General features: G+C 47.4%; 2 protein-coding genes across 2 annotated transcripts in view; one reads left to right on the forward strand and one right to left on the reverse strand.

Moving 5' to 3' along the window:
- Positions 1 to 7891: 7891 nt before the first annotated feature.
- Positions 7892 to 18841, reverse strand: part of LOC129344983 (ATPase family AAA domain-containing protein 3) — a 40309-nt gene continuing 29359 nt past the window's right edge. The window contains exon 16 of the mRNA XM_055001919.1: positions 7892 to 8327. Within this exon, the coding sequence (XP_054857894.1) occupies positions 8160 to 8327 (168 nt within the window). The 3' untranslated portion in view covers positions 7892 to 8159. The remainder of the gene's footprint in view (positions 8328 to 18841) is intronic.
- Positions 16015 to 16682, forward strand: LOC129344984 (NADH dehydrogenase [ubiquinone] 1 beta subcomplex subunit 9-like). Its single transcript, XM_055001920.1, has one exon. It carries the CDS (start codon positions 16040 to 16042, stop codon positions 16562 to 16564), a length of 525 nt encoding a protein of 174 aa, XP_054857895.1. The 5' UTR covers positions 16015 to 16039; the 3' UTR covers positions 16565 to 16682.

Here is an 18841-nt window from a genome sequence, read left to right on the forward strand (position 1 = left end):
ACGAGCAATCTGATTGGGTGTAATGAAGATGCTCGAAAAACCAAACATCTTTGCTTCCAATGCCCGTCTTCCTCTCACATCGAGGGCCCCCATATGATCACATCGAAGATTTGTTCAGAGATTTAAAATGAGCACGGTTTCAAGTGGTTTTGCATGAGCAAAGAAAAAAAAATAGCTGGCAACTTTCTGCATGGCAGCTGGCCTGGTTGCTGCTCTTGGCACATGGCCGCCGTTTACTGGCTGGCTCAGGTTAGGTAGGCTCCAGGGTGATCATGGGCAATTCACACATCATTTAAAGCAGCTACATTTCGAGTGGGGTAGGCTGCTTCTGTGCATGTACAGCTGACAGCTTTTATCAAGTCGGGGCCTCGCACACTTAACAGACCAGACCACAGTTTCCGGTGGGTAACACGAGAGAACGTGAGACATTTGCAATGCGGTCCAGATCAGTTTTGAACATTGGATAAAAAGCCATCTTTTTTTCCTGCAAGTGTTTTCTCTGTAGTTTGAACAGAGGGTGTATTTGACCATTGCTTGTTTTCAAACTATCTACTCCTATATAAAAGGCGAGCTGTATTGGTGAGGTGGACCGTATTGGTGACGACTCACCTTTTATCCCCCTGCAGGCACACTCGCACACCCCTCCGCAGGGATAATAGGTGAGTCCTTGGCAACACGGCTTGAGGAAGCCCAAGCAGGCTGCTGCTGGCGGTAGGAAGGCCTAGCGCGGTGCAGCGGCCGCTGCAAGGCCTTGGGCCTCTGTGCTGCCTCAGGTAAGGTTGCCAGTTCCCCGCTCCTACCCTCCATCCTCACCCCTGCTTACCTGGCTGACGGGGAAAGGCGGGAGAAAGCGCCTACCAGTGTACTCCCTGGTGGAGTGGTGCAGTCCTGTGCACTGCAGTAGACCACTCCAGGGCCCTCCCCCGCCCCCACCAGTGCTCCCGGGCTCACAGCCACCCGATCCAGTCTGAATTAGGGCCGGATTCGGCAGCTGCAGAGCACAGAAGTGCTCCAGAGCCCCTTCCGCCTCTGCTAATGCTCCTGGGCAAGATTGGGCAGCTGCAGAGCGCAGGAGTGCTCCACGGCTCTTTCCACCCCCTCAACAGCTGTGTTTGTGCAGAGAAAGCTTCCTTCTTGTCTTGTAGGTGCTGCTGATGGTGTTTTGTGGCTGGAAATGACCTCACAGGAGTTTACTCATCTGAAAAGTTAGTGCAGGGGTCCTCAACCTTTTTGAACCTGAGGGCTGCTTTGGAATTCTGACACAGGGTAGTGGGTATAACCACAAAATGGCCACTATGGGAGGCAGAACCAACTACAAAATGGTCGCAGAGCCAACCACGACGTGTCAGCAAGTAAGGTTGTGCGTTGCTTTGATAGCCGCTCTTCAACATTCCAGGGAGATGGTCGGTTTAACACATCAATCAGATCTCCAATGGCCAATCAGAAGCCCTGCTGGGTGTTAGACCCACCTGGCCTCACCCACTTGGTGGGCTCCAGGAAAGGTGTCGATAGGCACCATGACACCCATGGGTGCCACATTGAGGGCCCCTGAGTTCGTGCGTGGGCTTGTTTGTGTATGTTACAGATCTGTATTTTTAAAAGAAAATGATTTTTAAAAGAGTTGGGAACACGAGAGACCTGTGTTCACTAAGATTGGCAAGGTGGTAGGGGAACCCTTCAGAAATTCTCCTGCTTCTGAATTTTGAGCCAGTTTGGTGTTGTGGTTAAGAGCGGCAAGACTCTAATCTGGAGAACCGGGTTGGATTCCCCGCTCCTCCGCTTGAAGCCAGCTGGGTGACCTTGGGTCAGTCACAGCTCTTTCAGAGCTCTCTCAGCCCTACCTACCTCACAGGGTGATTGTCCTAAGGATAATAATGGGCGGTAAGTTGTCCTGAGGGGCAATATATAAATTGTATGTTATCTGTCTTCCATTTTTGGCATACCTGATTTTGTTTCCAAAGTAAAGATGCCTGTTTCCAAATTTTCTGCAGAGCACTGTTGTACATATGTGCCTGGCAGCTTTCCATGAATTTATATCACACACACACACCCCTTATCTGTTAGTAATGTGCCCATGTTCATTTCAATGTTCCAGAGGTGCAATCCTGATGTGCTCAGACAATCTGGCTGTAGCAAGACTCATGGTTTTCTTAACATGCAAGGGTACACGTGCGCAACACTGAACCACTGCTCCCTGAAGATCACATCAAAAGGTGGCTTTTTGCTAGGTTTTAGCAATGCACATATGTTGAGTATTGGTGTGTGTGCTTGGTGGGGGAGGGGGGAGTTTGAAATGAACTAGAGGTGCAGAAAACTATGGGCAGGTGTGCTTGCTCCAATTTTGGAATTAATTTTAGACATTCTTAAAATCCGGTCAGAATTCTGGAGGAATAGCATACAGGGCAGAGTGTTGGAAACAACAAAAGGCACAAAACAGAGGGAATCCACTCATCCCTTTCAGACCCGAGGCACATGGTTAATGAACAAAGCAAAGGGGGCCGGGGAAGGCGTAGGAGGCCCTTATGGTTGGCTTCAGTATTCATTTAAAAGCTGTAGGATTGCATTGCATTGCAGGATTGGAGCGTGGGGAGGGGGGAATTTTCTGCCACTTTGGGACACGCTCTATTTTTGGAGCTGCCAGTTTTTTGACAGGAGGTTTATGAAAATCTCTGTGGTTCACCAACAAAGAGAGGTGGAAAAGTGTAGGCAGAATAGCAGCCCCTGGGGTGGCAGTCGGGGGAGAACATGTTTGAGAAATGCCTCTGGCCATAATCAATGGGTTGGGCTATTTTGTTTTTCCGAGCTCCCTAGAAAGATACTCTGGCACTGATATAAAGCTGCTTTTTCCTTGTTTTAAAGAAGCAGTTGTGGAGGTGGGGCAGGGCTGAGGGGGGGAAACAGAAGTTCACAGGGAAAACTAGACAGCTTGCGCACACGGGTTCCCCATGAGGAAGCTGTCGTGTCCATTGTGCAATTAAAGGGAAAGGAAGAATAACAGCCAGACCGTGATCCCACACTGCTTCTATACAATACACCAATTATTCCAGGGGCTTTCCTATCAACAGATATCCCATCAAATGGATTCAGTGAAGCTTCGGGGCATCTTTACACAGAATGTTAGTTTTAAGCTGGAAGCTGTTGCTTGCAGATGCTGATAATGCAAGTTGGGAAGAAGCACTTCTTTTTCTTCGGAAAAAAAATCAAATGATCAAAACTGCTATAAGCAGGGGGACCCCCTGCATGCGGAAAACAAGCCTCTCAGGGAGAACCTAGAACCATGTCATGCTAGCTTTCTGCCTGCAAGGATCTCCACCTACCCTCTAAAGTGATCCAGCCCAGACTTGGGATGCGTGTCTTTCCTGGGGCGAGGATGTTCTTTGTGAATGCAACAGAGTAAGAGAAAGACTCAAACAGGAAAGGAAATAGGAAAGGTAGGATACGACTTTATATATAACATACGTTGTTAGCGAATCAATCTGTCATCTATTACATCTTCCCTTGGATTACAGATTCCTTCACCCCCGGCCCCCAACATTGTTAGAATTTCACTCTGGGTTTTGGAATTCCAAATTAACTCACTTTGTTTCCCAGTAGAACCAAAGCATTAGGCATTCTTTATTGGTTCATTTTTTTAACTCCCAAATTTTGTACGGAGTGTTGCGTGCGATAAGCTGTTTTGTTCAGGTCTTTACTATTTTCGGCCTCTTCTTCATAGCTGTAGCACGTGCGTGCCTTGACATACCCAAAAGCAATCTGGCCATGGGAGTCTGCGGAAAGTTGCATCGGGGGTGGCGTGGCATTTTGCTTATTGCTAACACACCACCTCGAAAGGATCTTGTCACAATTGTAAAGAGAAATATATCAAGTTGGGGAGAAATAGAAGGTTGTGGAAAGAGGAGAGGTGCATGTTCCTTTAGTGAAAGGAGGAGAAAAAGAAAAGGGCACAGAAAAAAATTCTGGAAGACAGGAACAGAACTGGAGAAATGAGATTGCAGACAATGTGAACGAAGAGGTGAACATTTCATAAAACATCTTGGGGGGAAAGTTCATTTTCCAGCACTGTGGAAACTAGTAATAATATTCGATTTATATACCGCCCTTCAGGACAACTTAATGCCCACTCAGAGCGGTTTACAAAGTATATTATTACCCCACAACAATCACCCTGTGAGGTGGGTGGGGCTGAGCTCCGAGAGAGCTGTGACTGACTCAAGGTCACCCAGCTGGCTTCAAGTGGAGGAGTGGGGAATCAAACCTGGCTCTCCAGATGAGAGTCCTGGCGCTCTTGACTGACTCAAGGTCAGCCAGCTGGCTTCAAGTGGAGGAGTGGGGAATCAAACCTGGCTCTCCAGATTAGAGTCCCATGTTCTTAACCACTACACCAAACTGGCTAAATTGGGGCGCTCAGCCCTGGTTGTCCGCTATCAGGCTTTCAGCAGCCCCCTCTCAAAGAAAAACACATGGCGAACAACAATACAAACAACACGAAGCTATTGTCTCTCTTCCCTGTCCCTTGCTGAGTTGCAAATGCATGATTGTTTAGATGGCTGAAGGTCGGCGTTTGAGGGCTCGCCCTTCTCAAGGGCCCAATGGAAACCCAAAGGCTGGGAAGATGAAGAACAGATGAGAAACACAGCTTTGCCATTTCAGACACTCCAATTCAGTCACCAAGAAAAACTGTAGGCTTTGAGCGCAGTGGCACGTTAAGAGACCAACAAGATTTTCAGGATGTAACCTTTTGAGAGTGAAAGGTTCCTTCTTCGGATACCAGGTATCTGAAGAAGGGAACTGTGACTCTTGAGACCTTATACCTGAAAATCTGCTTGGTCTCTAAGGTGCCACTGGACTCAAAGCCTGCCTCACATGGCTTCGTACCTGAAACTATGAAGAAAACAAGCAATAAAAAATAGCTTTGATTACTGGCACCCACAGCCTTCATGTACCAGCATGCCTGAGGGCAAAAATGCCAAAGCATTTGGGGGGCTGCTTCTCTAGGACCAGCTGATTCTACAGTAGTTGCCAACTCCAGGTTTGAAAATTCCTGAAGATTTGGAGGTGGAAAAAAAATATCTAGCAGTTTTGGAGTACCTTTCCACAAAATCCTTCACATGTGGAGTTCACGATTGAACACTGGCTTTGCATTCAGAAGATCCCACATTCAATCACAGGCATGCCCTGTTCAAGAATCTGTTGGGAAAAAAACTTGTCTAGGATTACCAACCTCAAGGTGGGGTTCTCCTGGAACTACAGCTGATCTCCAGGCGAGAGAGATCAGTTCCCCTGGAGGAAACGGCAGCTTTGGAGAACTGACTCTATGGCGTACAATAGAGTTTAACAGAAATGTAAGTCCTAGAGTGGCATCACATGCCTACTCAGTTTTCTCTCCCGAGGCCACCCCCAAATCAACGGGAGTTTCCTAATCTGGCGTGCATAATTCTCAATTTTCCTCTCCCCTAACAATCTTGAAAGACATGGCTTTTTTTCTTAGAAGCGAATTAAGAAAAAAAATCACGTAAAGAATAGTGTGAAAAAGGACAGGGAAATAGGGAAAAAGAGCAGAGGGAAAGCAATTTTAAAGCCTGCTCTTTAAACAGTTTGTTTCAGGTTCTTAGAACACTGTTATGTAGTCCTTCCCACGATCAGAACACACCTTCGTAAATTTGCTATAAAAAGAACAAAGGAAACTTGAGTATTAGCCAGGATTTAGGATTTGATAGAACGCATAAGGTGGTCTTCTTGCAGGTAGGCAGATGGTTACTTCCACAGGCATAAAGGGGGGGCATTTAAGAAGGTGGAAAGGAGAAAACCTCTAAGAATTATAAATGGTAATGAAATGGGGTTACAGGCATTCCTATGTTGACTGATGCCAGACAAATCCTTCATATGAAAACCTCCCTGCAAACAGAAAATTAGCCCAGTAGGGAGACTGCCCCCGCCCACTCCGCTTTGGAGAGAGGACTCTATGGCATTATACCCAGTTGAAGTGGCTCCCTCCCCACCCCCTGTCCTCCCTGGGTTCCATGCCCAAATCTGCAGGAATTTCCAATCCAGAGTTGGCAACACTAGGTAGGAAAAGGGCGAGTCAGGCACAAAGGAAATTCCACAATCACATCGCAACAGTTTAAACTCAAAAAGATAAGGTTTCCGGGCTTATAGGGAAAACGGAATTGGATTGTCACCAAATTAAAATGGGATCAACAGAGGTTGGGGATCATCATAACCCTTGCCTCCTTGTTCACAGGCGTTTCCCTACTGAATCTCCTTTTAAAAAAAATATTAGTTACCAGCAGGAGGATGGAAATGGGAGGGGACAAAAGCACCTCTAAATCTGGAGCTACAGCCCTCGATTATAACTGTATTTCCTGCCAGCTAGGGAACACGCAGAGAAACGGAGACATGCGCTTATCCATCATGGACCATCACCAGCGACACTCACCCGGTGTACCTTCGCTAGGGCATAGAGCTGCATCCCGAGACAGAGTAATTGGCTCTCTCTTTCGTATCACCCCTTGGCCTCGGCCATCCATCACAACCTTGTATGTTGCTCCGTATAACACGGGAAGATGGAAGATCCATCGCGCAAACGTGCAGATGGACAATCTGTGGCCGCGGCTGGCTCCCGGAACGAAGGCGCACAAAACCAGATTATGGCAGGGGACGGAGTCTTTTGTCCTTAGAAACCCATCCACAAGTCAAGATCACCCGGGTGGCCCTGCAGTGTGCCCACCGGGGCAGAGGAGGCAGAATGAGGGGCATCGCCAATAGCGTTTCATTTAGCCCTTATATATTTTTAAATCCCAGAGGGAATGTAGATGGGGGCAATGTTTTATTCTTCCTCGCTGTCTGTTGACTATTTGCTGCTGTTTTTACACACCCGTTTATTAGCATCTCACTGCTAATTATTCCTAATTGCTTTGTTTATTCTCAATCCTTGTTTTGGATAGATTAATTTTTGCTAATTGCCGTGAGGCTATATTGCCGGAGAAAGGCAAGGTAGAAACTGGGTGAAATAAACAGATAAACCCTCTCGCCTTTTTCTAGAAGTCAGAGAGCATGTATTGCTGCAGAGACTTAGCACAGGAAGAAAGGGAGAGAGAGCAATGGAGGATCAGGAGTTGTGTTACTGAATGCTTCTCTCCTCAGTCAAGGGTGTTCCCCCTGCCCTGTGTGCTACCTCCCCCCCCCCGCCCCACCAGCTCCTAACCACCCGTCAGGATCCATTTCCTCAAAGCTGCCCAGCAATCCCTGGCGAAATGGCCACAGCCGCAAGCCCTGTCGCTTTGTGTAGCAGGCTGGGATTTGAAGCAAGGCACATGAAGGGCAGCGCGCCGGGCTGAGCCAAAATATTTGCATGGAGGGAGAGGAGTCGTTTGAAGGTGCGTGCGGCTTCTCTCCCGGGAACCGGCGTTCGGCTGGAAGTCAGCTCAAAAATCAAGAGGCTGTTTCTGAATTCACTCTTTCGATGCATAAAAACCTACCAGTCCGGAGGATTAGGTATTCTGACTCTCTTGATGAGAAACAGGATACATCTAGCCATGGGTCTCTATCTGGGCAGTACAAACTGCCCGGCCTACTGGAAAAAGTGTTGTAGCCCAGCTGCCCCCCTGACACGCTAGTTATCTAGGAGCAGGATATTTCTTTGGCATAAAGGGAAAGTTGTCCCACGTTCATGACTCGAAAGACACACAACCCTGAACGGTCCAGTTTTTAGCTGAGATATAAAACCGAAAGCCTGGTGAGAGAGAGCAATTGGCAAAACTGAAGTAGATAAATGTAAAATTAAAAATGCTCCACTTTTTGAAGGCACCCACATTCTTCCCTCTGCTGTGAAGCGATTTATATCCAGCATGTTCTGAAGAAACAGATGCAAAAGCAGAGGTTTCAGCAACTGCCTATTTTGGCCAGGGAACTCTTTTAATGTATTGGGGCTTTTCGTTTATTCCGATACACGCACAGACGCAATTATTCCAGGAATCAATCTGAGGTATAAAAACAGGTTCTGAATCTCAGCGCCTTGGCCCTCCCTCTCTTTCACCAGTGGGCAACCTCTGACAGCTCAACATGATTTCCGTGAGACCGTGGCCCACAACACACCACATCTCCCAGCATCCTCTGTGTCACGTGCAATGGCCTGCCATGTTTGTTTCGTGAATGGCTCTTCAGACGGACTTCCCCAGAGCGAGGGGCAGCGGCTGGCTTTTGCCGGGCTCCATCCCTTCGGCTTTCAGCCACTCCATTTTCTGCTTGTGTTGCAGGACTGCGTCGGCCACCCGGGCATCTATCATGGCCTCCGTGAGCACCCCGTCCTCGGACGCGTAGGCAGCGGCCTAAAGAGGGAAGAGAAGGAGAGAAAATCGACTCTGAAGTCCCTTGAAAGGCCCCTAAGCTGTTACAGACTTCCTTGGACTGTTCCAGCAAAGAAAGCTTTTAAGATTTTGCCTCGCGTTTGATGGGAAAGGAGCCGCCGTGCCCCCCCTTAATCCCTCCACCCCCCCCACAGGATTGGCAGAACAAATTATGTGAAATAAGCAGAATGAGGCAAAAATAGCCTAAATTTAAGCAGTTTCGTTATGTTAATACCTTTAAATGTTTTCCTAATTTTAAAAAGATTACAATAATTTGTAGTCCAGTTTAAGTGGAGTTAGGGTTGCCAGCTCTGGGTTGGGAAATTCCTGGAGATTGGAGTTGAGCCAGAGAAGGGAGGGGTTTACAGAGAGGAGGGACCTCAGCAGGCTATAATGGCATAGAGCCCACCTCCTAAGGCAGCCATTTTCTCCGGGGGAAATGATCCCCGCAGCCTGGAGATCTGTTCTAATCCTGGGAGATCTCCAGGCCCCATCTGGAGGCTGGCAACACTGCGTGGAGTATTTCTTGTCTTAAAATATACATCTTCCTCTTTTCTACTGACCATGTTTCTGCTCTCAATAATAAAAAGACACCCCAAAAACTGGAAAGATGCGGTTATGATGGAGCAATGTGAGATCTACCCATTGAATGGGCAGTAAAAGAAAACAGTTCTGCAATTAAACATATCAGTCTGTACCAAGTAGTTATCTCAGCGGAAAGGGTTTCCAGAGTGCGGAGTACCCTAGGGCAGAATTTTAGAATCCTTGGGCAGAGAGAGCGCTCAAACTGTGCTTGCAAGGCCCTGTCCCAGCAGGGGGTCCGGTCCTACGAGCTTCAAGAACATCTGGACTGCACAGTTTCCCATCCGTCGCCCCAGCCGACCAATCTCCCATTGCAAACAGCCGCCGGCTGGAGCTGCAAACTCCTTGCAATGCGGGGTCTGGCCTCAAGAAGACTCGGTGCTTTTAACAATGCATGTCGAGTGCATTCCCTCTGACGTGGAATTGAGGGGGGGGGGAGAGAACATGAAGGTGCATGCGTCATCCCCTGGGACCATCAAGCCGCTGGTTTTCTTTTTTATTGTGGTTCCAGCTGGGGCCATGCGGTTCATACTTCATTGCCTCTTCCAATGACTTTCTAAAAATAGACCAGCCCCCGGGCCCCACTGTCAAGAAACCAAGCTGGAGAAGAGAGTGACAAGCCCGGCCGCCCCTTCCAGGAACAGCTTTCAATGCATTTAAAAAAAATCAAGCACATGGCTTTATTGAGATGCAATCTCTTCTCAGACCCGGGCTTTAATCTGTCTTCCTTTCCAGACTTGCCAGGCAGGCTCACATCTGCTTATCCATTTTTACCTCAGATCTTTCCACTGCAACGTTTCCATCTATAAGGACTACCAAGTTGCTTCATTTAAAAAAAAAAAGCTAAACCGTGGGACAACAGAACAAGCACAGCCTACCCAAGTGCTTGCACGAGCACTCATCAGTCTGAGAACTGCTACAGCATAGTGGTTAAATGGTTGGGCTGTGACATAGCACTCTGTTGGTTCAAATCCCAGGACTGCCATGAGCTCTGCAGGTGGCCTTGAGTAAGCCCCTCCTCTCAGCCCCAGCTGTATTGTGGGGATAATAATAACACTAACTTGTTCACCGCTCTGAGTGGAGCACTAATCTGTCTAGAAGAGCGGTATATAAGCACACTGTTATTATTAAGAGCTGCTGTAGCATAGTTGTTAAGTGGCTGGGCTGTGAATCAACCCTCTGCCGGTTTGAATGCCACTACTGCCATGAGTTCAGCCGGTGCCCTTGGATAAGCCACTCGTCTCAGCCCCGGCTCCCCAGCTGAATTGTGGGGATAATATAACACCGCTCACCGCTCTGAGTGGACACTAATGTGTCCCGAGGAGCAGTATATCAATGCTTAGTTCTCGTGGCCCTTTCTTACACACCCAGGGTGATGCCAATCATTACTTTGGGGTTAGGAAGAAATTTTCTCCAGGCGCCAGGGAGCCTGGAGGTTTTTTGCCATCTTCTGGGAATGGAGCAGGGGTCACTGGGGGTGTGGAAGGGGGGGTGAATTTCTTGCATTGTGCAGGGGGTTGGACTAGATGACCCTGAAGGTCCCTTCCAACTCTATGATTCTATAAGCACACTGATTATTATTATTATCCTCATTATTATTATCATTATTATCCAGTTCCTTTACAGACTCCTTTACAAGCCTCCCTCTCCCAATCTATTTCAACAGAAAAGAGGCCATCATTTAAGACGCTCCCTCCGCTATTGTATAAGCTACATACATTATGCCAATTAAGCAAATTTGCATGAGTTTAGATCATTTATTAGGGTGGCCACACTATTATTCAACAAAGATTTCTTCCCCTGGTAGAGTTTTAAATGAATAATCAATTAACCATGCAAAAATTTGCATGTAAATTAAAATTACTTCTGAAAAAAAACCACAGCACTTTGTTTTTAGGTAATGCAGCTATGTAATGCCAGAAGCAACGTTTTGGAAGAGGCATTTTCTGTGCAAGAGAGGAGGAGGAATGCTAGGATGAAAGAATGCCTCTTTCAACATTTCCTCCTTCATGGTAGAGTGGGGAGGGAAATATATCTTCCAAGATTCCTTCTTGTCCGTTCCAGGGTGAAAACTCTTAGTGATAACTGTCAGCAACTGAGTCTGACAGCTCTGAAACAGAAATAAATGCCAGAACTTCCTTTTTAAAAACCGTACTCTTCCATAGTACTGATGGGTCTTGAGCTTGTTTGTTTTCTAAAGATATTTTGGCTCAGGCGCATAGCCAGGAATGTGTCGCATTCCAGATTCCCAGCCGGTGAAGCAGTTTTAAGTCCTGCTGTTATCAGTCAGAAAGCCCATGCTTAACCCGCCCCCCATAAATGAGATTTTCATGTGCTCAACTCATGCCTAGTAAAGAGTAATTAAGGTAAAGCTAGTCCCCTGTGCAAGCACCGAGTCCTTACTGACCCATGGGGGGACGTCGCATCACGACGTTTTCTTGGCAGACTTTTTGTTATGGGGTGGTTTGCCATTGCCTTCCCCAGTCATCTACACTTTACCCCCAGGAAACTGGGTACTCATTTCACCGACCTTGTCAAGAGTATCCTGCACTTATTAAAGGACAAGCGGTTTCATTTGCTTGCAAGATGCTATCCCCCCTCCAAAGAGGGATATATAAAATGGAGCGATCTGTATTTGGTGATTAAATCAACTGGGAAAAGAAAAAAAGTTTCAAGTGGTTGGCAGTGCCAAAGGCAACCATGCCCTCAGTTCTTAAGGGGAAAAAAAGAGTGCTACATTAACCTGTGAGTTGGACTTAGACAACCACACAGCATCCAATAAGCAGTATTCCATTACAGGGTTATGCATATGCAACAATTTTACAGAAGTGCTGAAAAACTGCAGGGGGTGTGACACCGACCAGAGGTTCCTGAGAATCTCAGCTTCCCAACCTTTTTAAAAGCCAAGTTTATAGTCCTGAGAGCTGCTGTAGCATAGTGGTTAAGTGGTTAGGCTGTGAATTAGCACTCTGCTGGTTTGACTGTACTACTACTATGAGGTCTGCATGTGGCTTTGGGTAAGCCACTCTCAGCCCGGCTCCCCAGCTGTATTGTGGGGATAACAACCCTGACTTTGTTCACCGCTCTGAGTGGGGCACTATTCTGTCTAGAGGGGCAGTATATAAGCACAATTATTGTTATACAGAGCTGCTGCAGTTAATTGGTTGGGCTGCGAATCAGCACTCTGCTGGTTCGACTCCAACTCCTGCCATGAGCTCAGCAAGTGGCCTTGGGGAAGCCACTCCTCTCAGCCCCAGCTCCCCAGCTGTACAGTGAGGATAATAACAACACTAACCTGTTCACCGCTCTGACTGGGGCACTAATCTGTCTAGAAGAGCGGTATATAAGCAGACTGCTGCTATTATTATTTCAAATATATACTTGAAAGAATGGACAAATCCATGGAACATTCTCAGAAGCCAGAGATAGTAAAGAGTCCAGTAGCACCTTTAAAACTAACCAACTTTATTGTAGCATAAGCTTTTGAGAACTACAGCTCTCTTCGGCAGATGCAACTTTATTGTAGCATAAGCTTTTGAGAACCACAGCTCTCTTCATCAAATGCAACTTTATTGTAGCATAAGCTTTCGAGAACCACAGCTCTCTTCATCAGATGCAACTTTATTGTAGCATAAGCTTTCGAGAACTACAGCTGTCTTAGCTGTGGTTCTCGAAAGCTTATGTTACAATAAAGTTGGTTCGACTTAAAGGTGCTACTGGAACCTTTCCTACTTTGCAACTACAGACTAACATGGCGAAATCCTCTGGATCTAGAAGCCAGAGATGGTTGAGGTGAGGCTTGGCCTTTGGTTTCCAGAAGTACAAACGTACACACAAACCCAGAATAAATTATGCAGTGTAAAGAAGCTGCAGGATTTGAATTTCTTCAGTGCGGAATTTACGGGAAAAGTTAATTTGCTTCATCTGCAACAGAGAATCTGATCACAAAATACCTGGATGTTATTAAAAGTTGGTTTCCTGGTCAACCATTTTGCTTGAGGCTACGCCGCAGGTGGTTTAGAGCGTATGTGTAAGACTGGGGACCCCTGGGTTCAACTATCCATCCCACCTGGTCGATCACCCACTAATGTACCTCACGGGGTTGTTGTAAGGAGAAAATGGCGGAAGGAGAACCAGGCAAGCCTCCCCACCAGCTCCTTCACAGAAGGGCAGGATAAAAACGGTTTATGGTTCCCGAGGCCCTCCGTGAGAGATAAAACTCTGCAAAGGAAGGGGAGGAACAAAAACTAATTACAGAAATTAGAAATATGAATTGGAGGAGAATTAAGCAACTGCCGCTTGCGGCAATTAAACTTCCCCTTTGGGATTCGTTCCAAGGAACGTTGGGGGCATGGCCCGACACCACCCTTTGAACAAGAGGCAGCTGAAAAATTGCTGCCATTAAAGTCCCGCGACTGCGGCTTTGTGCTCTGAAAACCACCAGCTAAAGAGGTTGTGATCTCTCCCGCCTAGGGGGGGGGAAGGGATCTTTGAAGGGCCTTCCTGGCTCCTCGCAAGAGACCAAGGGGGGGGGAAGGGGGGGGTGAAGAAAGAAAGGAGGTGAGAAATAGAAGCAATCTTAAAATACCTCAAGGCATCAATTTGCGTCAAGGCTGTTTGGAGGACGTGTTAAAAAAACACACACTCACACCTGGTTTGCCACAGCTGCTGTTTATCAGCTTGGAAATGCAAGCCTGTGGGGAGGGGGGAGCTTGGAGGTGACATCGCGGCCCCCTCATTTCTCCTTCAGTTGGCATCTTGAGAATTTCCAGCATCCGTTTGCCGTGCACGCCTGCCAGGTTTCTAGTTCATACCTAGCCCGCCTAATCGCACAGGCGGAGGGAAGATTACAGCCAGGGGTTTGTGCAGTGCTTCAGTTCCAGTTTGCAAAAATTTGGGTGTGGAATCTGGCTCCCACCGAGTTCCTAGCCCTCGTGACTGCAAAGATACAGTTTGAAGGTATGTGGACATGGGCCATTTGACATCTCGGAAAGTGCAGAGGATGAGTGCAAGAGATCTCTGGCGGCCTTGATGCTCCCCTCCCATAACCAGTCAAGCCATAAGACATCCATTCCATTTTTATTCTCCAAGTGGCTCTCGGTGGTACTCGTGGTTCCTGCTCTCTGTCAGTTTAGTCTCTGTCAGACACAGGATGGATTTGAGCCCAGCTCTTACTGGAACACAGCCTGTTGCTTTAACTACAACACATCTCACCAGCCTTCAGATTCTGAAGGGAAACACGCAAGTTTGCGCCAAGGTTTTTTGATGCTGAAGTCTAATGTACACTTTGAACACATAAGGATTCCGATCAAGTAACAGCAGCCTTGTAAGGCAGGCCAGTGCTACAATCTCTATAATCGCAGAGGTGGTGGTGGAATGAGGCTAAGGTCACCCAGAGGCAAGATTTGAACCCGGGACCTCTCAAATCACAGCTCTTAGTTGCTGAAATGCAGCTTAAGAGACTCCTGGGTTTGAAAGTTTAATATACGTTGGCAGACCACAGAGCAGTGAACAATTTTCTTCTTTTTTTTTAAAAAAAGGATGGTTTGTGCAAGATCGGAGCCAATTCACCCCTTCAACAAAGCGTTGGCTGTTAATTCTTATGACTGATGGAGGCAGGTGACAGGTGTGGGGGGATTAGAGGTGCGTGTGTGTCTAAGAGGAAGACTGGTAGCGGCCGTTCTGCCAGAAGACCAGCGAAGCAGCTTCGCGCTCATAACAAGGTTGCTGAAAGAGACGCCTTGCTTGTAGCAGAACCCAACAACATCTGGGGAGGGGCCGAGGCTTTGCATCAGCTTTGCAAGCCCCAGGTTCAACCCCCGGCATCCCCAGCTGAAAGAATCAGGCAGGAAGTGGCGCCCAAGTCCTCCACCCCAGACCCTGGAATGCAGCTGCCAGTCAACGAAGACAAGGTGGAACTTGACAGACCAAGGGCAGGGCTCTGCATAAGGTAGGAAAGTTCTCGCATTCGTTGCTGATCGCTGCTCTGTGATAAGGGGTGGGCAATACAAGCAGAAAGGCCACCTGAGAACTGGCTGATAATAAAGCAGCTGTGTATGATCGATCAGCTGTGTGCTTCGGGGGCTGAACCTTAGCCCTGTCCGGTGCCAGGCAGCGCCTCTGCTTGCAGGAGAAAGGGCGAGTCTGGTGCCTCTCGCCCCACTTGGGCCAGGGTAGAAGGAACTAGGGAATGAATCCTACTAGTTTTGCTAACTTGTCATCTCTGCAAAGTGGCTTTGCGCTCTCGGCAGTCCTGCAGCAATTTTTTTTTTTTTTTTTGCAGAGGCTAGAGTTCTCAGTGTTGGAAGTGTCACTGGAATTGCTGTGGGGGGGGGGGGAATCCTGGATATCCCCAAACAACATAGCTTCAAAACTCAAATCCTGCAGTCCCAGCAGCCATTCAGCCGGAAGAACAGCGGAGGAGCTTTGTGCTCACAACAAGGACCCTTTGATTTGAGGAGGGGCTGTGGCATTGCTTCAGTTTTGCGCATAGAAGGTCCCAGGTTCAACCTGTTCTCAATTTTAAATAGCACAAACTACTGCTCGAATGGTGGGGCTGCAGGTGCAATCTCTGTGCTTGCCTGGTTGGCCCCCAGATTCACTTTTTTTTGGTAGCTTCCAAGGCCAATTAAGTGTATGCCCCTTTGTGTGAAGTGCGCTGGTTGCTAGGCATGCAAATAGCTATGAGAAGAGGGTGGGGATTGGTGCAACCGATGCTGATGTCACAAAGGAACCGACGTTTCCTTAAAGTAGGGCAAAGTCATGCCAATCTCCTATGCAGTTCCTAATAGGAAGGAGTACTTGGGGAGGGGAAGAGGAGGAGACACAGCTGCAAGATAAAGATTTGGGCTGTTCCCAAACACGCCTCCTTCTCCTCTTTCCAACAGTATCTGTTCTGTTCACAATGGGAGGGAGGGAAATGAAAACAGACTTGCGGCAATAGATAGGTAGAAGCTCAGTCCTCTCCTGTTTTTATATTGGTTTTAACTGGAAATTTGAAAAAATAATTATTGTAAGCCACCTTGAACCATATGGAAAAGCAGGGTATAAATGTTTTAATAAGTAAGAAAAATGCCCCCTTCTCCTGAGGGGGAGGCTGCGGCCTAGCCAAGATGGCGACGTATTTGACCCACCAGCAGAAAGTGCTGCAGCTCTACAAGCGAGCGCTACGGCACCTCGAGTCTTGGTGCATCTTCCAGGACAGGTATCGCTACTTTGCCTGCTTGTTGAGAGCACGCTTTGATGAGCACAAGAATGAAAAAGATATAAGGAAAGCAACCAAGCTGCTAATGGCAGCAGAACAAGAATTTTGGAAGAAACAGCATCCTCAGCCATACATCTTTCCTGATGCTCCGGAAGGCACGTCTTATGAGAGATATGACTGCTACAAGGTACCTGAATGGGTCCTAGATTACTGGCATCCTTCGGAGAAGGTGGTGTATCCAGATTACTTTGCCAAAAGAGAGCAGTGGAAGAAGCTGCAGATGGAAAGCTGGGATAATGAGGTTCAGCAGCTTCTGGAAGAAACCCCACCAGGTGGACCTCTGACTGAAGCCCTGCCTCCAGCTCGCAAGGAGGGGCACCTGCCTCCTCTGTGGTGGAGTTATGTAACTGCACCCCGTGAGCGTCCAACGTAAAAGCTTTCAAAGGAAAAACAGTTTTCATGAAGGGGGTAAGGCCCTCCCAAGCAGAAGGAACATTAGCATGGTGAACTATATTAAATGGCTACAATAAAGTGAAATCTATTGCATGTAAAAAAAAAAAGTAAGAAAAATAAAAAATGGATCAGGTTGTTTTGTATGTACAGTTTTCATATGGAAGAATAGTCAGTCGCCTGCAGTGGTACAGACCAGACACAACACAGGCAGCCTGTCTCGGGGAGAAATAATTATTTTGGTGGCAGAATCCTGAAGCGGTTAAGTTGGGCTGTACCACTTCAGGTAGGAATGGGGGACTAGTTTTTGAATGTGGGACTAGTTTGTGTAGAAAACTAGCACAACAGGCAGTAAGACCAACCTGTTCCCTGCTGTGCTAGTTTTCTACTTGCAGGGATTTTCACACAAAATCTCTGCATGTTAAAAAAAAACACACCAACAGAAAACGTAGAGAGGTTCCACCCAGTTTACTCCTTGTTGTGCAAAGTCTTCTACTTGCAGGAATTTGTACAACACACGGGAGCACTAAAAAAAGGATGATCCCTTCCACCAGTGATTAGAATATTTAGACAGACAGACGGAAAGGGCCCTCACTACAAAATCGGTACGATTCCATCTGGAACCATTTTATATTGGGTAAAGTGGATTGCTCTATAGGCATTCACAATTTGGAAGCTTATCGAAAAATTTTTCAAGCAATTTGGTTTCCTATTGTGCAATTTTTGGAGGAAAAAGAAATTGTTTCTTCTAACATTCATTGTCAAGAGCTATTGAATTTCTAGATGTATGGAACTCCTAAAAGGTAAAGGTAGTCCCCTGTGCAAGCACCGAGTCATTACTGACCCATGGGAGGATGTCGCATCACGATGTTTTCTTGGCAGACGTTTTGTTACGGGGTGGTTTGCCATTGCCTTCCCTAGTCATCTACACTTTACCCCCAGGAAACTGGGTACTCATTTTACCGACCTCGGAATGATGGAAGGCTGAGTCAACCTTGAGCCGGCTACCTGAACCCGCCTTCCGCCAGGATCGAACTCAGGTCGTGAGCAGAGCTTGGGCTGCAGTACTGCAGCTTACCACTCTGCGCCACGGGGCTCGTTATGGAACTCCTTAAGAATTGTTATATTTTGGGTTTTGTATGGTTACGTTTTAAGTTAATGTGTACAAAGGAGAAGTTTGTATATACTCCATGGCAGAGTGGGGATTCGAACCTGGGTCTCCACATCCCAGTCGGACACCTTAACCACTGCACCAGGCTGGCTTTCCAGAAGGGGCCCAGGCTGTTCTTCCACTTCAGGCCACCACCACCTCCTCACTAGAAGCCACGCTGAGATCTCAGTTCTCACTCATGTGGCATATGGAGATTTAAATGGCACGCCTTTCTGACATTGTGCTTCTGAGCTCTATGAATTTACAGCCCAGATGAAGGACAGGCGGAGCACCGCTGGGCTCTCAGCCGCAAAAGGTTATGCACCATCTCGGCAAGTGCATGCTGCCGCTTGCAGCCGATGAATGAGGTTTTAATGAGCAAAACAGCATTCAGCGTGGCCTAAATACAGCCTGAATATAAGAGAGGAAAGGTTCGATGCCTGAGAGCCTGACATGGGTCGGACATGTCACTCTTCCGACAGCAGTGAGTTGTAGGTTTGTGCATGCAAGGAAAAAGCTACAGGGGAGGTGCGAGAAACCAGCTCCCTCATCTTTGGAAAAGCGTAACGAGCATTTGACCTGCACTTGGAGGGACTGAGAGGCAAGAGGATGTATTTTGCTTGCCTCAGAAAATATGTAAGCTTGCAAGTTTCACAGAACTCCCCATCGAGAAGCATGAGGACGCAAGAGCAGCTTTGCAGGATCAGACCAAAGCACTCCAAGAAAGCATCCAAGCAGGCAAACAGCCTCTCCCAGTTCTTTGCTCCCCGCAACTGGTATCCAGAGACACACTGCCTTTGAACATGGAAGTCCCATTTAGCCATCACGGCCAACAGTTAAGGCTTTTCCTTCACGAATTCTCTAGTGCCTCCTGTGTCTACAGTGCCCTCCATCACGACGTGCGGCAGTGAATTCTGTAAGTTAGTCAAGCATCGCACCAAGAATTGCTTTGAAAATTCTGCCCAACAACAAGTTCTAGTAGCTCAGGAGAGGGTTAAGAAATTCTCTTTCCCCTCACCCTTCAAACTCTGCATAATTTTATACATTTCTAGAATGGAAAAAGAGGACAACGGATTGCAATTGTAGTTACTGGGACTCACAACTGGGGAT

The sequence above is a fragment of the Eublepharis macularius genome, chromosome 17, assembly GCF_028583425.1.
Source record: "Eublepharis macularius isolate TG4126 chromosome 17, MPM_Emac_v1.0, whole genome shotgun sequence".
NCBI lineage: Eukaryota > Metazoa > Chordata > Lepidosauria > Squamata > Eublepharidae > Eublepharis > Eublepharis macularius.